General features: G+C 38.9%; 1 protein-coding gene across 1 annotated transcript in view; it reads right to left on the bottom strand.

The window, feature by feature from the left end:
• The window catches only part of LOC127056817 (connector enhancer of kinase suppressor of ras 2-like), a 523096-nt gene that overhangs the window by 248351 nt on the left and 255272 nt on the right, over nt 1-19473 (bottom strand). Inside the window, exons 6-7 of the mRNA XM_050965117.1 lie at nt 18421-18540; nt 1166-1225 (exon numbers count right to left, since the gene is read on the bottom strand). Of these exons, the coding sequence (XP_050821074.1) occupies nt 1166-1225; nt 18421-18540 (180 nt within the window). The remainder of the gene's footprint in view (nt 1-1165; nt 1226-18420; nt 18541-19473) is intronic.

Raw genomic sequence — 19473 nt, 5'->3', positions numbered from 1 at the left:
GAGAGAAAGGGTTAAAAAAGCAGAATGTGTGCAATGATTCTCAGACAATCGGCAGCAACAATCACAACTCTCCACCTGCCAAGCCGTTTCTGATGCACTAGGGAAGAAGCAGGTTTAGAGGAAGGACTTGAAGGAGGCTTAGGTGCCGGCTTTATCGATTTTGACTGGGAGTTTCTCTCATTTGTAAGGAGAAGCATGTTCTGATGTAGTGAAAGACAGAGAGGGGGTGACAATCAGAATGATGGATTAGGAAAATGATTTTAACAGCCTGTTGAATGGACTTAAAGGGGGAAAGAATGCAGGGATTAAGGGCAGAGGAGGTGATTACAGTAATCCAGGTGTGTGATGATCAGTGTTTGGACAGTTATATTAAAATTATATATTTTTTGAAGAAACGGTTCAGGTTAGTATTTGGACATATTAAGAAATTACCTCAGAGGCATTTCTAGCCAAGCTTGATAAAATGTATAAAATATAGAATCAGAAATTACCGAGTCTGACTTATATTTACTACATGATTTTCTGTCAACACATGGGTTAACAAAGTCTTTAAAAATGGATAGCAATTGCCCTTGATTATGCATAGAAATTGATCCAGAACAGGCAGAAAAGCTCTTTAGTCATGATTTAGAAGACTGACATTTTGACATGACAGAAATTATACAAGATTAATGACAACAATGAACATCATGTGAGAAAAATGTATCTACTATAAAAGCAAACATTTGCTAGTGGGAAATTGTGCACACAAGCTCATTAGGGAAGTGTGGTGGGACCAACGGGTGGGACTCCCCTCCCGGCTGCAGACAGGTGTGTGGGGCTGCAGCCAGGGAAGACATGTAAAAAAGCTGTCAATAAGTGGCATGCCTGTTGCCAATATCCAAATCCTACTAACATTAAAGTCAATGGGAAAGGACTGGCACTCAGCAAAACATTGCTATTAACTAGAAGTTATTAATATCAGGATTGCTATTGAGCGGCATCTGCTGTGTGTGTGTGTATATATATATATTTCATAATAATGAAGATACTCAAAAAATTAAAGCATTAACAAACAGTGGCTTGATTTAAAACAAATCTTCCTAATATGAACTCTACCGTGGATACATGTCTCTTACTAACTGTAGGTGTAATAAACAGGTCTCATTGGAATAAAGCATCTTACATTTTCAGTAGTCCCAGTGATTACATGCAGCCCATCATATGTTGACTTGATATACATCCCCTAAAGAAATGGCAAGAGAAGGAATAATTAGTATCTGTTAGTAGTTACTGCTACCAAAAACACTAGCTCTTTAATACTGTTAATTGATGTTGGAAGAATGCTTGTTCTGGATTAAAGTCCATGGCACTAGAGCAAACTGTGGTTGAATACAATTTGCAAAACAAAATTAAAACAAAAACATATTAAGAGTCAATATAAAATACATGTTTCCTTCAAATGCACCTCCATTAATTCCAGCATCAGCAGATACGAAATTTTTTGGACAGGATTTAACAACTAACATGATAGGAGAATCTGGACTCATTTTAGCATCTGAAACACACAGTAGTTTGTTACTTTACTAATCTCAAAAAAAGAACTAAAGTTGTCAGAACCCAGGTAAAGTGCAGAAATAGAGGCTTTAAACTTAAACAGCCCATACTCCAGAGGTCTATTGATTCAGTAAAAAATAAAACTAGAAAAAGCCTGATGATTCAGCAGCTAACACTCTTGCCTCTTAATAAAAGTGTCACGTACCACCCCAAGACTTGAGCTTTCATCTTAATGCTGACAAGGTAGAAATGTGCTGTTAAATCATCCTCTTTTGAAGGATTCTGAAGTCCCTTCTGCTGTCCAAGTAAAGTTAAAAGCCTCACAACCAGAAGAGGTCAAAAATGTCCCTCCTACCCCCATGGAAAATTTAGACTTGCTGGTTTAAATAAACAAACAAAAAAAATCTGAATACTTTAGCAAGAAATTTTATTCCAATATGTTGCTGCGCTGCCTCATAAGAGTTGTAAGTCTGGGTGTGTCATGCCTTCCCCTCACCCCTGATCTTCCCTATATGCTGGGTTCCCTGTTAGGACTACATCTCTCAGGATGAACAATGGTCCTCTCTCTTAGTGAGAGGAAGCAGTGCATCATGGGAGTCACATGGCCAATGTGCATCATAGGAGATTGTCTCTGTCTGGGAAACCTGGCCATAGAGAATATGAGACAACTGAGGACAAGTCCCATGAGGCACTGCAGCAGCCCACCCAAATCAAAATATTTTGGGGTTTTTTTTGGCAAAATATTTAATTTAGTCAAACCTCAAATTTCTATTGATAAACAGCTTAGATGGATAATTTTCAACTAGCTGTATTCACATTTTTTGAAAAGGGATATCCTGTGTGTCCTTCTAGCCAACATTCCCTCTCTCCAGTACCAATAAATAGGTTACAGTTTTCAATGATGTTTTTAAGTTATTGCTGAATGCATAATATATAGCTGCGATATTGGGTGTATTACATTATAATTGCATTGCCATTAACAAAATTACTGCTTCATAAAGTTCTTTCAGAGTATGAAAATCAACCTAGAAAACCATTCAATTCCACTCTATACAATGCCAACATTGTGAAATAAGAGGGGGGGGGAATCAATTTTCTCCATAAATGTTGCAAAATAATTCCAAAGTACCTAGGATATTTTACTTGCTTTAAAAACAAAACAAAAACAGTTCATAGTTTACTAAGACGTTGATCATGAATTTGATACTTTTGTCAAAGAAGTTTTGCTTGCATAAAATATTTATTAATCACAAGTTATATCCTTGAGGGGGCCACTTAGGAATCAGGGCAAAAAATTGGTACTGCTACTGAAGGCAGGGGACTGGACTCAATGACCTTTCAAGGTCCCTTCCAGTTCTAGGAGATTGATATATCTCCAATTATTATCTTATCTTATACTTTTAGGGAAGGAAAAGATATTGACAGCAGCTGAACTGTTGCCAACTGATGTGGTTTGCAAACTTCTTGTAATGCCCAGTGGCCAAGGTGGGCTAGGGGGCAGTCCAGAGCTGTAGTCAAGGGTTCGTGTAGCCAACAGGTCAATCTGTATTGGAGGCAGTCTGGGGCAATTGTCGTCATTCTCACAGGGATCAGCAGCCAGAAGATCCAATCCAAGGGGCTGGGTCAGTGAGCTGGGGAGTCGAGGTCAGGCAACATGGCAGCATTTTTCTTTAAAACAGCAAGGCAGCAAGGTTGGCTCAGGCAGAGAAGCATGGCAAGGTGGTCTAATCAGCAGGCAATGGTCTGTCGCTCAGACAGCTTCCTCTTCCTGTTGGAGGCTTTATATAGCCCAGGCACCCAATGATAGTACTGCCTGTCCATCCAATCAGGTGCCTGGCTGCTGTGGGCCTATAGGCCTTTAGCACTAAGGCTATTGGTTGGGGCAGCAGTTTGATGTATTGCCATGGTACAATGGCTAAAGATACCATCTGAGAGACCTGTGTTCAATGCTAGGGTCCTGACACAGCAATTGTTCCATTGAAGTCCTGCTTAGGAAGACTAGGAATTATAGTTACTTTGCTATCTAAGATCCACTATGGCAAGCCCTTATTCTTACTCTTTTCTGTAGTCCTATTGACTCCAACAGAACTAATCTCATTAGTAAGGACTACTCCATATAGTAAAGATTGTCAGATCAGGAATTAGGGATTCACTCTTGTCATAAACAGATAGCTAAGGGTTAATGTCTCTTTCACCTGGAAAGGAGTAACCTGAAACACCTGACCACAGGACCAATCAGGAAACAAGACTTTTTCAAATCTGAGTGGAGGGAAATTTGTGTGTGAGTCCTTTGTTCTTTGTCTTCTGCCTGTACTCTCTCGGCTATGAGAGGATTTTTCTGCCTCCTGCTTTTCTAATCTTCTGTTTCCCAGTTGTAAGTACAAAAGATAAGATAGTGATTTATATGGTTTTTTTTATTTTGTATTTACATGTATGTAGTTGCTGGAGTGTTTTGAATTGTGTTCTTTTGAATAAGGCTGTTTATTCATATTTCTTTTAAGCAATTGACCCTGTATTTGTCACCTTAATACAGAGAGACCATATTTATGTATTTTTCTTTCTTTTTACATAAAGCTTTCTTTTTAAGACCTGTTGGAGTTTTTCTTTAGTGGGGAACTCCAGGGAATTGAGTCTGTGCTCACCAGGGAATTGGTGGGAGGAAGAAGTCAGGGGGAAATCTGTGTGTGTTAGATTTACTAGCCTGACTTTGCATTCCCTCTGGGTGAGGGGGGAAGAGAGATTGACTCTCGGTACTTCTGTTTTCCAGGACTGGAAACGGGGAGGGTGGAATCCCTCTGTTTAGATTCACGGAGCTTGCTTCTGTGTATCTCTCCAGGAACCCAGGGAGGGAACACCTGGAAGGGAGAAGGGGGGGGAAATGGTTTATTCCCCTTTGTTATAAGACTCAAGGAATTTGGGTCTTGGGGTCCACAGGGAAGGTTTTTGGGGGGACCAGAGTGCCCCAAAACACTCTAATTTTTTGGGTGGTTGCAGCTTTACCAGGTCCAAGCTGGTAACTAAGCTTGGAGGTTTTCATGCTAACACCCATATTTTGGACGCTAAGGTCCAAATCTGGGAATATGTTATGACAACTCTCAAACTAAAAATGAGTACCACAAAAAGGATGATATTCTGTTATATTAAACTTTCTTTAAAAATGAAAGAAATATGTTAATTTAACTGGGTTAAATATATATGGACTTGGTACTGCAGAATACTGTGATTCACAGAAATACTATTTCCGTTTCACATTTGTGATAGACTGTCAACTCCTCTGCTTGGCTACTGACAAACAGAAAAAGTAGAAAGAATGCTCTGATGTTTGGAATTCTGCTTCAGGATCAACTCTCACTGAGAACAATTCTTCTCTTGGAACATCACAGCATAAATGTCAACATGTTGCAACATACTGTTAGGCCTGGTCTACACTAGAGGGCGGGGGCAATGTAAGATATGCAACTTCAGCTAAGTGAATAGCGTATCTGAAGTCGAAGTATCTTATTTCGACTTATCTCCCATCCTCACGGTGCGGAATTGATGGCCGCGGCTCCCCCTGTCGACTCCGCTACCGCCGCTCACACTGGTGGAGTTCCAGAGTCGACAGAAGCACGTTCTGGGACTGATATATTGCGTCTAGATGAGACGCGATATATCGATCCCCAATAAACCGATTGCTACCCGCCAATCCGGTAGGTAGTGTAGACATACCCCTAGAACATGATGACAATTGGTGGGCTCCAAAAAGTGATTCTGAGACTGCCATCCTCATTAGCAGACATTGCAGACCACTGAGGTACCCAAGAAAAACTGCTACGATACTGCAAGTTCCATGGTGGATGGTTCAGTACTCCCTGGGTTAGCTGTATAAACAGGATGTGTCTACATGGGGATAAAAAACCCACAACTGGCCTGGGTCAGGTGACTTGGGCTCTCTGGGCTTTGGCTATAGGGCTGAAAAGGTGCTATGTGGACGTTCACGCTTGGGCTGCAGCCCGACTCTGGAACCGTGTGAGCCTGAGCCCAAACATCCACAGAACAATTTTTAGCACCACAGCCCAAGCCCCACAAGACCAATTCAGCTGATCCAGGCCAGCTGTGGCCGTGCTGTGTGGCTTTTATCCCCATGGAGATGTACCCACAGACACCAAGAACTCTGGGTTCTGGTTTACAGCCAAGTCTCCCTATATTTAAAAGATCTTTTAAAGAACAAAATGCAACTAAAACATATTAGATCCAATGCTTAGTGCTTCCTTCTGTCAGTAAGAGTAGAAACAAAAATAAGAAAGAAAGTGTTAAAGAAGATAAAGATATACTACTCCCTCCACCTATTTGGACAAGACACCTTCCTCTAGGCTCTGAAGTTTGTGCCTCTGACCTCCCATTGCTCTTCCAAGAGAAGATCAGCAGGCTGTTGAGCTTAAGGCATTGTCATGAAGACACTCTTTCATGTCACCCTGTTTATTCATCTCTGTTGAATCTGACTATATACCTGTTGTAGGTATAATTGTAATGTTTTGCATTTTTTTCCTTGAGAACAGTTTGGGATGGAATACTTCAAGTTCATATGATTTCTGTGCCTGAAACCTGGAAGGGCAGTACATCACCTCACAAATGGCAGCTAGATAGATAGCTATTAGGAGCAGGAGCAGACAAGTCAACTTATCTACTTCTAATACTCTTGTATTTCTTAGGCAATAAGGTCAATTTTATTTCCTCTTTTTTTCTTTATGAACAGCATCATGTATTTTTACCGGACATCACTCATTTGAAGCTTAAAAGCCAAGCTTAGTCTTCATATAATTAATGGAAACTGACAATTTCTACAAAGATTTATAGATGTTAAGACCAGAAGGTACCATTACAATCATCTATTCTAAGCTGACCGTTTGCAAAACACACAGAATTTTATCTATTAATTTCTACATCAAGCCTATAAAGTTGATCAGGTTCAACTAAAGCATATTTTAAAGAAAGACATGAAATACGGATTTAAAGACCAATGCCATATAAAAAGGTAATAACTTCACCATTCTTCTACACAATATTCTCCTGTTTCTACTTACAAAGTTCACATTAGCTCTCTTAGTCACATCATCACATGGGGAGCTCATAGCCGTTGCTTATTCACTATGACCCCTAAGTCCTCTTAAGAGTCACTACTTTCTAGGATTTTTTTTTGTTTATTTAGATTTAGATAAGATGCCTATCCAAGAGTCTAGGTGCCTTAACATAATTAATTATACAGTAAATTCAATTAAATGAAATCAGTTCCACAGGAATACAGCCAGCCATTTCATCATCTAAAAAACATACCCTCGGCCATTTCCTAACAATGGGTGAGCAAGTTTCAGAGTCTCAGAGCTCTCACAGAAAGCTCCCTACCATCTGCCCCTCCCTTTGATAACTAGGAAGATCCAGCTCAAGTGCCCCTCCTGAACGTGGCTGAGCAGTATGGCCTGAGGAGAGAGGCAGTCTATCAGCAAAGCCAGTTACGTGTCATTTAGCAATTTATAGGTCACAAACCAACATCCTAAACTCCATCCAGAGACCAAAAATGACCCGTGCCTGCTGATAGTGGTGGGACAGAGTGAGGGCAGCTGGCTTTAGGACAAGCCAAGCAATGAATCTGGACTGCACGTGACCCAGCATGCCCCCCATGGATCACCTCTGCTGGAGATCAATGGTCTGCCAGTGCAGATCCCAGAGCACTGGTGTCATGTGCTTCCTGTGAGATGCCCTGCTCAATAAGCAAGCCTATTGATACAGTCCCCCATCCTGTATGTGTGACCCACATTCTTTGTTCCTAGATGTTGGACTGTAAATTTGGCTATATTAAATGCATGTTGGTTGAATGAACCCAGTTTATCATCAATCCGTAACATTCTATATAACTGACCTGTCATTTATTATTTACCACCTTCCTAATATTTGTGTTATCTGCAAACCTTACCAGCAAAGATTTTATAATTTCCTCTCTGATCATTGATAAAGATCATTAATACCATTGGGCCAAGAACAGATTCCAGTGAGACCCAACTAGAAACACTAGGATGATTCTCCATTAACAACTTTATTTTTATATCAGTTAGACAGTTTTTAATCTATTTAGTTAAGTGCTACATTGATTTTGTACACTGCTAATTTTTTAAATCAGAACATCAGGCAGCTTAAAGTCACATGCCTTACCGAAGTCTCAGTATATTATGTCAACACATAATAGACAAACACAGCATTATCAACCAAAATTGTAATCTCATCAAAAAATGATATACTGTAAAGGCTGTTTGACAAGACCTACTTCCCATAGAACTATGTCCACAGACTCTCAGACTTAAAGGCCAGAACATACCATTCTGATCATCTAGGCTAACTTCCTGCAACACATAACCATACATATCACTCAGTATTTTCTGCATCAAACCCACAACTTCTTGTTGAGCTAAAGTACCTCTTACAGACGGACATCCAGTCTAGATTTAAAAGACTTCCAGTGATGGAAATCCATCACATTCCTAAGTACATTTTTCCAAAAGTAAAATTACTTTCACTATTAAAATGTGTACCTTATTTCCAGCCTGAATTTGTTGATTGTTGATTCACATTAATTATGTTACCATTCTTTAATTTTTTATGATAGAATCCTGTATCAGTCATTCCACAATTTTTCCCAGCAGACTAATCAGCTTATAATTACCCTGATCATCCTATTTATGCTTTTTCTTAAAAAAATTGTCACAATGTTAGCTTATATCCAGTCCTCTGAAACTTCTCCAGCAAGCCAATATTTATTAAAAATCACCATCAATAGTTCAAAGAGATCCTCAGCCAATTCTTTTGAAACTCTTAAGTACAAGTTATTCAGTCTTGCAGATTTAAAAATTAGTAGATACTGCTTTTATTATTCCAATGTTTGCCTGACATTAAGTAAAGCATCACAAAACCTTGTTATTATCCTCTCTTTATTTTCATGGATCTGTCTTTAAAAAAAAATTGCTCTTCCAGAATTTTAATTTGCATGTCAAACTCCCAAATACAAACATCAGACATTATGCACATGCCTGCTGCACCTCTACATTTCCATACCTATGACCTAGATTTAATCAGTTCCATGCGAGTGAGAGCTAATTTGTTTGACTGGGTTTTTTTATATTGTGCATATACTGTTCTTGCTATAAAATCTGCACAAATTTGGACTAATTGTGTGGCTAGGTAGAACAAGAATGTATCTTTTGATTTATGCAATTCTCTTTAACTTGGTGAGTCCGGGAATAAAAGAAATGAATACATGCTCTTCTCTGTGTTTGAGGAGTTACATGCATGAATCCCCAAACACTGAAATGAGGCTGTATTATAAAAAGTTTTGATCCCTTATCTCCACAAAAGAAAAATGAGCTTGCATCTGTTTTTGCAAACTATTCTCACAATACATGAAGACAAAGAGAATTTTTAAAATTGTACTTCAGAAATAAGACAAATGTGAATAAAATTAAATTACAAAGGACAGCATTTTTATCGTGACAACCTATTTTATAAGCTTGTGTATAGTAATACCTGGCACCTATTTATCTACATAATAAGATTCTAGGATTGTCACTGTGTGTTTATCTGAAGAAGTGAGTTTTTTTACCCATGAAAGCTTATGCCCAAATAAATCTGTTAGTCTTTAAGGTGCCACCGGACTCCTTGTTGTTTTTGTGAATACCAACTAACACAGCTACCCCCGATACTTGTCACTGTGTGTGTCACTCTGAAGCCTAGAATGTCTGTTGAGTCCATGATAGAAACAGCTACAAGTATGGTTGAGAGCTCTTTTTGTTTAGAACATCACCAGGTTCAATAATTTCTGAGATTCATGGTCTGTTACCAGTGTTTAAGTTCACAGCCATTTTCAGCTTATACACTTTACAAATTACACTCATATGACAACATGGGCTTTCACTTAGTAAAGCCATAAAAGACATCTTTTTATTCAGGTTTTCTTTTTTTACATACTTTGGTATGTAGAATATGATTGGTGCAACTGTATTTTTCCATTGGGGAGCCCAGCCTCTTTTGTAGTAATTTTCTTTCTTTTGTCTAGGGCATGTATTGTAGAAGTCAAATGTGTTCCACTTCAAGATGGCACTTCAAATCACCCTTTGCAGTACTATAAACATTTTTCATGAAATACCTTGACCTTGATATGCAGACTGTCAGTGTTTGCCTGTCCTGTTATGCTGTCAACACATAGTTCAGTTCAGCTCTTGGCTGCTCTCTCTGATAGGAAGATCCTCAAAGGACTATTTACACTTCTGTGTAAGATGACACCGAGACTTAGAAATATATTGTTTGTAAAGGATAATTTAAAGCGATACAACTTTAGGGGTTGCTCTGCATTACTTTAAATCAAGTTTTGTAAAGAGGAAAAATTGACCTTCTAAATACAATATTAAACAATATTGAAATTAGTTTATCCCAAGCCTCCAAATTTCCTGTTTGTAACAACGATCCTAAGGTGTGCCAGAGATAAACACAAGGTTTTCAGAGAGAATTTTCTTTCCACTATCTGCTAAAGGCAGAATAATCTACCTTTGGCTCTGAGTGTAGCTATATTTGAAAGTTTGTATATGACTGCAAAATTTTTGGTCTCTTAGACATAGTACTTGAATAACACTGAAATTCCATGCTGATGCTTTGTAGTGATGCGGGACTCACCCCTGCGGCACCTCCTGCTGAATTAGCATTCCAGCCATTGGAGCACCCTCTGCAGGTCAATGTTCCACTGTTGTTGGCCCCATGTCCCCCCCAGACCCCTGTGTCCCTCTCCCTTGGGAGCTGCCCCCTGGCAGTACCCCCACTGTCTGGGCTCCCCTCTCAGGGGAATTCCCACCTTTTATCCCCACCTTGCCTAAGTGTTCACTACCAGTCCTCATCTAGCCCCCACACTCTGGGGCAGACTGCAGTCCGTATCACTCATCATCAGCAAGCAGGGTTTGAACCTGCTGCCTCCACCTACCCCTGGGCTGCACCTCTGCAACCCCAGTACCTTTTCAGGCCTTTGGCTAGGCCTGTAGCCGGGGGGGTTTCCAGGAGGGAGCTCCCTGGCTCCCTTGCCCTATTCCTCAGCACTGCTCTACTCCAGTACCTTACTCAAGTCCCAGGCAGCCAGGCCCTTCTCTCTGCACCTAGTGGCTCAGCTGTGGCTACTTCCCCAATCAGCCCAGGTTTTCCCCTACCACAGCCCTCACGATGTTCCAGTACTTCTGCTGGTCCTGGGTTGGGTGGCTCCTTTCCGTCCTGTGCAGGAAGCAGGAGCAGGACACATTTAGGGAGAAGGCAAGGAAGAAGTGGTCTCTGCACTCCTTGTTCACTCTCTCACTCCTTGCTCCCATGGGCCTCCCGCAGGAGCCCCCCCCCCCAAGGCTTCTGACTGCCCTGTGTTCAGGCACATCTTTTTTTACGGACTCTAGAACTGCTGAGAAACCTTCTGTTAACATGTTGTAAACCCAATAGAAAACACCTAGTTAAACTGACATTCACAGGTAGAATTAGGCAGAACAGTTGGACCTTGCTCTAGATGTAACAGGCCATCTGTCTTCATTGAGTTTATCACTGCTTTACCACTGAGATGTTCCCACATAAAGCACATTCCATAATGAAGAAGCCTAGTTAAAATAGAAATATATCTTTTAAAAATTCTTACAATTCATACCTATATAGCCTATGCCAAAATATAATGTTAATGAAATATGGTAGTTGAGAAATTGAACCATCAATAGTCCTTTTTTCCCTTGACTTTGCTTGTTTTTAATTTATGGAGATATACCCATCTCTTAGAGCTGGAAGGGACCCTGAAGAATCATTGAGTCCATCCCCCGTCTTCACTGATTTTGCCCCAGATCACTAAGTGGCCCCCCCTCAAGGGCTGAACTCACAACCCTGAGTTTAGCAGGCCAATGCTCAAACCACTGAGCTATTCCTCCCTCTGTAACACTAGCTAATACTGCTGGAGTTGAAGAAGTGTGAACAATGGTGGAAATTCTTTGTAAAATGTTTCTCCTGTAAGCAAGGTTTAAAGCAGCCATATTGACTCAGTAACCCAAAATTGAGTGAACTGGAATAATATTTTACATTTATACAGAAAAACATTAATCTTAAAACACTTTATAAATTTCATACAGAAGGCACCTAGTCCTGCATTACTATAGTTAATAGAAGTTTTGTTATGCTTTTTAATGGAAGCAGCATCACATCCTTACATAATGCAGGACTCTTCACAGCAGTAACAGGAAGGGAATATTCATATGACACTGGTGCAAATCCCAGTTATTTCAAAATGCATCCTGGACTCATTAATATCCACAGAGAGCAGACAGTACTTTGTAGTTGAGATTTTGCCTGAAAAATCTACTGTAAACTTGAAGCTCAGTTTATTAACCTTTGAGAAATGCAGAAATGAGCAAATCCTCCATAGCTTTGAACCTGTGCTCCAGGAAAACAAAATGTTCCAAAACTAGCATTTAGATCTGTAAGTCATCCCCTCCAGTAGAGCCTAAAATCCCATAGAACATGTTTCTGTTAGACTTGGTTTTTTTTCATAGATCTATAAGGACTGTTAAATCTGGTGTTTTGTAGCTTTGCTGGATGGATTGTTGGAGGCCTCTGGTGTGGATTGAGAGATTTCAGAGCCAATAAAAATGAAGAAGCAGGCTTGATGAATCTTTCAGAAATTCTGATTTTCTCTCAACTATTCATTTGGGGCTTGAGATAGATAGATATAAGCATAAACAAACAAAATATAAATTGTCATGATGCCCTGATCACACTAAGGACTTCTTACACTGCTCTGGAAATCATAATGTATATACACTAGGGTGACAAATTAAGGTTGCATAAGTAACCTTAATTCTGTTATTTCCTAACTTTTGGGTGCTTGACTTTGCAACCTTAAAAATTTTGTTTTAACGTAGCTTTTGTATATATTGTTTCCCCGTTTTTTTAAAAAACAAAACAGGAAAAAATATCATGTAGCATATTGACACCCACATGAGTCATCACTAGGGTTGGATCCACCACACAAAGCTCGGACACTGAGCTAACTGAGTAACTGCTAACATAGTAGGTTGTCATCCTCCTGTGTGGACCAGCAACAGATGAGGATGAAGCCCACAAGTTGCCCATAGAAGAATGGTGGGACTCAAGGATCTTGACTTCCATTTATATAGGAATGGCCATACTGGGTCAGACCAATGGTCCATCTAGACCAGTATCCTGTCTTCCAACAACAGCCAGTGCCAGGTGCTTCAGAGGGAAAGAACAGAACAGGTAATCATCAAATTATTCATCCCCTGTTGTCCACTCTCAGCTTCTGGCAGTCTCAGACTAGGGACACCCAGAGCATGGGGTTGCATCCCTGAACATCTTAGCTAATAGCCATTGATGGACCTATCCTCCAACAATTCATCAAATTATTTTTTGAAAGCTGTTATAGTTGTGACCTTCACAACATCCCCTGGCAACAAGTTCCACAAGGTGACTGTGTGTTGTGTGAAGTATTTCCTTTTGTTTGTTTTAAACCTGCTGCCTATGAATTTCATTGTGTGATCCCATTTATTCTGTAATGTGAAGGGTAAATAACACTTCCTTATTCACTTTCTTCACACCATTCAAGATTTTGTAGATCTCTTTCATATCCCCCCTTAGTCACCTCTTTTCCAAGCTGAAAAGTCCCAGTCTTTTTAATCTATCCTCAAATGGAAGCTGTTCCATACCCTTAATAATTTTTGTTGCCTTTCTCTGTAATGAGACAACCAGAAATACATGCAGTATTCAAGGTGTGAGTGTACCATGGATTTATATAGTGATAATAAGATAGAAAATGTCATAATATCTATCTCTTTCCTAATGGTTCCATTTAGGTTCTGAAGAATAATTTATTGTTTTGGTCACAGTCTCTTCTGCCTGTCCTCCCCATGCTTGATTCCTTGTGTTCCATCCCTGCAACTTGTCCCTGTCCTAGTTCTGTCTCTTCCCCATCCCTGGTTCCTGGTCCTACTCCCATTCTCCTTGCCTACCCAGTGCCAACTCTCATCCAGTTTCAGTGTTTCTAAATTGGGATTATAGAAGAAAAATGTGTTTGCAGGAGAACTCCAGTTAGATGCATAGTTCCTAAAATGGGAATTGCAAATGCCACCTTTAAAAAATTGATCCAAAAACTAGAGACAGCTTCTTCACAGTGCTAGCTAGTTAATTACTAGCTAGTTAATTCTCCAGGGGCATGCCTGTGAGGAATACCTTTGCTTAGAAAAAGCTAGCAAAATGAGATTATATTGTATATATATATTTAAAATACTCTTCCTCTTACACGTCAGAACATTAAAATACCACACAAACAGGTTTATATTAACAAAATAGTACATCCATTAAAAAGTGTCTCTTGCTGAAGATAATTTAGAAGGAAAAAAACACCACAGAGCTTACTACAGTTACTCTATTATCTCAAGTGGTAGATGTCTTTGCTGTGGATCTAATGAGAAATCTATGTTGAACAAAATGCTCTAGTTTGTTAAACTAGGTTTTCGTTTTAGAATCATAATTTTACTTTGGTTCGTTTGTAACCATTTCTATCTCAATTCCTTCTACTTGGTATCACTTAAATGTCTGTTCTTTATTAATAAATTTTACCTTGTTTTATCATATAGCCATCTCAATGAAGTGTTACTTGATGTGGGTACTTAATGCACAAATGGAAAATTAAAAACTCTCCAGTGCATAACTGTGGTCACCCAGAACAGACCATGGATCATATAATGACTCAATGGCTGATCCACAAATATGAAAGAGGCATCACAGCATTATGCTCCGCTATTCCTGATGCATTTGTCTGGCTTAACCATCTAAATATAAAATTACAGTTGTTGTTCTACATCCACATCAGCCAGATGAAGAAGAAGTGCAGTGTTTCAAAGTGAAGGATAAAATCCTCAGCCAAATTAACGGGCTGGATTGGTGCTGCATACTGTCTCTTTAAAGGAGTAGCGAAATTGATAAGGAGCTATAGTGAGAGGAACTGAGCACTGTAGGGGAGATGATTTTGGGGTGACTCAAGGCTGGAAGAACTGTTGGTGTCACCCTGCAAGGAATAACCAGGCTGGTGGAAGCCAGGGTGAGGTTATTGTCCTGTAAGCAGGCTACTGGTGTCAGGGATCTGAGCCAAAGATGCACAGCACAGAAACTTTCAGGGTTACAGGGCAGGTGATGACACAACCTCTTCGTAGTCTGGGTGAATCCCCAAAAAGTCAGAGTCACCTTCAAGAAAAGAATTCCATCTCTGCCTCAGTCACAGAGGTCCTAAGAGAGGCAGAGCAAGTCATAAACCACATTTTTCATAGATGACCACTAATTTTCTGGGTGCTCAGATGTCTGGAGTCAGATTTGCAGAAGTACTGAGCACTCACAGCTGCAACTGAAGTCAACAGAAGTTGTGCTTTAAATAGGTCTATAACAATGTATATACTCTGCAAAATCAAGTCCTAGGCATCTCAAGCTGGGCATCCAAAATTAATGGACACATTTGACAATTTTAACCTTAATCTCTCTGTGCCTGAGGTCACTTTCTATAAAACTGGGATAATAATACCACCTTACCACACAAGGGTGTTGTGAAGCTAAACTTATTACTGTCTGTGAAGCATATAGATACTACAGTGAAGAGGGACATAAAAATGCCCATCAAGAAATTAATAATCCACTGCAGTAGAGAACTTGGTTAATATGTAGTAAATAGTGTCTGAGAACCAACATGCATATATGCATGGACTGAGGAAAATACAATGTGACCATATAATTAAAGATTCTAATAACAATTTGTAATCCATTCTCTACTCTATTTTTCATCCTATATTATCCTAAAGGATTTTTCCTTTCTGCCCTTTCATTGTTCCTTTTTTCCAATCTTTTCTAAGAAGAATAAGGACCCAGGAATGCTGACGTCTGCAAGAAGCTTCCAAACCTATAATATTCCAGCACCTTCAGAATTAGGCAAAATAAGCTCAACCATCCATGGTAATTACAATTTACGTATCTATATTCTCACTAGCTCTTTTAATTACAGCATCTTCACCTTCTCACCTAAAGTATGTATTGTCTTGGTGTGCCTAATAATGATTTCACCATACAGAAGGCTGCATTTCAGTGTTGGGTGAAGTGTTTTTTGTTTATAACATTTGTAAAAAAAAATCTTTGGGATTATTTTGGTTTAAATATGATATTTGTTAATTCAGACTTGCACTGTTCCTCACTAGAAACTACCATCCTACAATATCGTGAGGTGGCTGTGTAATTTAGGTAAATGACAGGGATAATAATGAAACTGCCAAATCAGGATTTGAATTTAGGTTTCAAGAAGTCAAAAAGCCAATTTGTTACTCCATGCTGACCTCTACAAAAAGAAGAATCATACTTATCTAAAATAGCTTTTTATCTAACTTCAACTGGAAAATAACCAACTTATGACACCAGCAGCAATTCACTGAACTAAATTTCTTATAAAATACATTTCTGCAATGAAAATGAACCAAAATGTATTTTTGTGATACTTTAAAACTCTGATAACTACCCAGCTGAAATTCCCTAATGTGTACTATTACCATATGAGGGGAGATGCTTTTTATTTTTAAATTTAAAACATTGAGTTCTTCCAAATGGTGTAGTTCTTTATTTTTATTTGGAACGAGAAATATTAAATATGCACCTATCTGTCAAGCTGATCATCCATGTACCCAAAAACCACTTCCAGTTAAAATTACTACTTTAAAGAATTCTTATTTGAAAAACTTGGCTGTTAAAGAATTCCCCCTAAGGAAAGGGGTGGCGTGAAATGCACAGAGTAGATCTGGGCCCAGCAGAAAGCTAGTTATTCACAGTGGAGCCAGAGAGTAACTGAATGGCTGTTTTGTAGCATTAAGAGATCTACATGAAATAAGCATTTAACAAAAAAAGTAATGGTAGCTTAGCCTGCAAGCTAGTAGCCAGATACTGGAGTGGACTCAACCAACTAGAAGAATTACTTACCTAGAGACCATATGGGTCTCTCCTGCTCACTCCTATAGTCAGGACATGAAGTGGGCCCATGTGATATATAAGCAGCCTTCCTGCACAAGAGATGCAGTCAGATAAGCCTGTCTGATCCATAAATCAGCCAGTATGAGGTCTGCTAAGTGGTCTCATCTTGTTGCCAATGTTTCTATATCCAGTATGATCTCCTTCCCAGTCATTCATTATTGCAATATAAAGTATCTTCTATATATAGTTTTTCAATTAAAATTTGTTGGTATTATAATTGTCATGGTCACTGGACTAGCTGCACTTTTGACCTCTCTCCGGTCTCTCTGAGTGCATGCTCTTCAGGTGTTAGACCTCTAGCCCTTACCTGTCCTGTGTGTTTGGGGGGAATCCTGTGATTTTCCCATTCTTAGACTAAGGTCTCGGACTATAGCCTCAGTGTCTACTCAGCAGGACTGAGTGGGCTTGGCACCTTAAAATCTTCCCTTAGGAAACTGACCTCTAGTTAATACAGTGACCAGGCAGCTTTCTGAAAGAAAAGGGATCTTGGGAATCAAGCAGGAAGGTAAAACAATGAATCCAGATAAAACACCTCCTGGTTAACAGATTAGGAGGTTAAAAACAATACCTGAGCTATTAGCTGTGAAGATGCTACTTCCAGGCTGCAGCCAAAGTTGCACAGCTGTTTTGCCGAGGCTGAGAACACACAGTTCAAAAGGATGTTAAACAGTTAAAAACTCTGTCGAGAGCAGGGAGGCAGTTGTCAGGGGCTGTTATCATGAGAAACAGGCTGACTCAGACACTGGTTCTCTGTGAGGGGAGGGGATTTGAAGGAGATGGACATGCTTAAACTTCCTGGGGGATGATAAGCCTTGGGAAGATATAAATTCATATAGACGGTTTAATTGTTTGCAAATCCTTTTGCTCTTATGATTTATGTTCCTACTGTGATCACATTATATAATCTGCAGGTTATCGTTACTACAAAGCATCAGGCTTCAAAATGCAAAGATGTAGAGAGACTAAGATTTTATTATTAGTGGAAATGGAAGAAATGTGGAATTCTGGATTATAACTGAGAAATATAATACAATCTGTAAAAAGAGACATGGGTCCAGATTCACTAGTATACTCTGATTGCCTTTGTGCTTCTCTGTGTATGCAAGATAGCTATAGACCTGGCTTAACTGAACAGATAAACTGGATTTACAGCTGATTTGTAACTGTGGAATGGTGCAATGCAGCTGCACAAATGGGTGAATCTGTCCCAATGTCTGTTCTGTAAATATCATCTACAAATCTTTGGGGTTTTTTGATTGGTTGGTTGGTTGGTTTTGGTCTTCCTTAATAAGTAATCTTGCTGAAATTTGAAGTAAAATCCATAAAAGCCTTTTAATTAAATATTAAGAAAAACAATATGATCACTTTCCTTTAAACTTATAGTACCATCTCTTACATTGTTTATTTTATGCAGCTGATTAACTTCTATATTGGAGTCCAACACTTTTTATACATAAAAACAAAATCAATAATCTTGCTGTTGTCCAACAGCTATATTACAGCTCACTACAGATTACAATGCTCTACTTTTGCTGCTAATATGTTTTCTGGTTAGCTCTGGTACTTTAAGTACTGTATATTTCTTATTTGATTTTAATACAGATAAAGACTGTAGTTAAACCACTTCTAGAAATCAGCTAAAGCTTGCACTAGTACAAAGAGCTGGAAACTGCATAAAACAAATGCACTTTGGTTTCTTGGCAAGTTAAAAAAAAGAAAACACTCTAAAGGATAGATGCTTGAGTTTAATATTCAAATGGAATTAGCTATATTCTTACTTACCAAGCCCTCACTGGGCATAACGCTAGTAAGGTGAACTACTTCAAGATGGGCTGACTGAGACACCAGAGAGTCAGATGAGAGAGAGATGATGTGGTCACAGATTCCAGACAAAGTTTTACACTAGAAAAAGCAAACAAAGATAATCATAAGCACTTATGTTAAAGTGATAAACTGTTGGTATTAAAGCACAATTCAAGGGCAATATTGTTTACATTATGTGTATTTTACACTGTATATATATATATATATATATGAGCAGCAGTAGCTTTTAGTTCTTACTGTTATAAGAACGCAGAGCTGAAGTTCTACATTTATCACAAGGCCAACTACAAGAGGGGCAGAGAAAATAAAATTCCTATCAATGCCATAACTAGAGGTAATGAATCTACAGCACAGAAGCCCAAAGGAATCTTCTTGTGAAGTAATAACCGAAGTGTGTGCACCTGAATTACCTTATTCTTTCAAGCAGCCACCCCTAACAAACATGCCCAATAAACTTGATTTTACCTGTTGCTGTACATGGCATTATTAAACACAGATTGAATTAAAGCAAAATATGTAAATAGTAATTACACATTAATTTAATTACTTTTTTGGCCAACAAATGGGAAGGGGAATTTATGAAGTCAAGTGTTTATTTAAGGTGTCAATTCCCCAATACAAAAACATAGTGAGGTCATTTCACAGAATGAGGAAGTGAGATAAAGGGATGAAAGTTAATTGTCCCGAGTCAAACAAAACAATAGAAGGAAACAGAACCCAGACCACCTGAAACAAGGGCAGTTTTCCCAAATAAGGGATTTGTCCCCATATTTTTTTTCATGTTCTCTAAATTTTTCTTTCAGACATAGTATGCCTAAAAATATTTGTACTTAATTTCCAACCATCCATTTAGATGCCTTTCAGAATGCTCTTCTGGTGGGAATTCTGTTGTATGCTCTCATTTTTCTTCAGGGACTACACTGTTATTTACTTTAATTACATTAAATGGTGGTGAAATCCCTTAAGGGAAGTTATACTTCATATATTTTCAAATGCATGATGAATTCTAAT

Source organism: Gopherus flavomarginatus, chromosome 8 (genome assembly GCF_025201925.1).
Source record: "Gopherus flavomarginatus isolate rGopFla2 chromosome 8, rGopFla2.mat.asm, whole genome shotgun sequence".
Lineage (NCBI taxonomy): Eukaryota > Metazoa > Chordata > Testudines > Testudinidae > Gopherus > Gopherus flavomarginatus.
The sequence above is the reverse complement of the archived record's forward strand: the minus strand, read 5'-3'. Positions and strand labels throughout refer to the sequence as shown.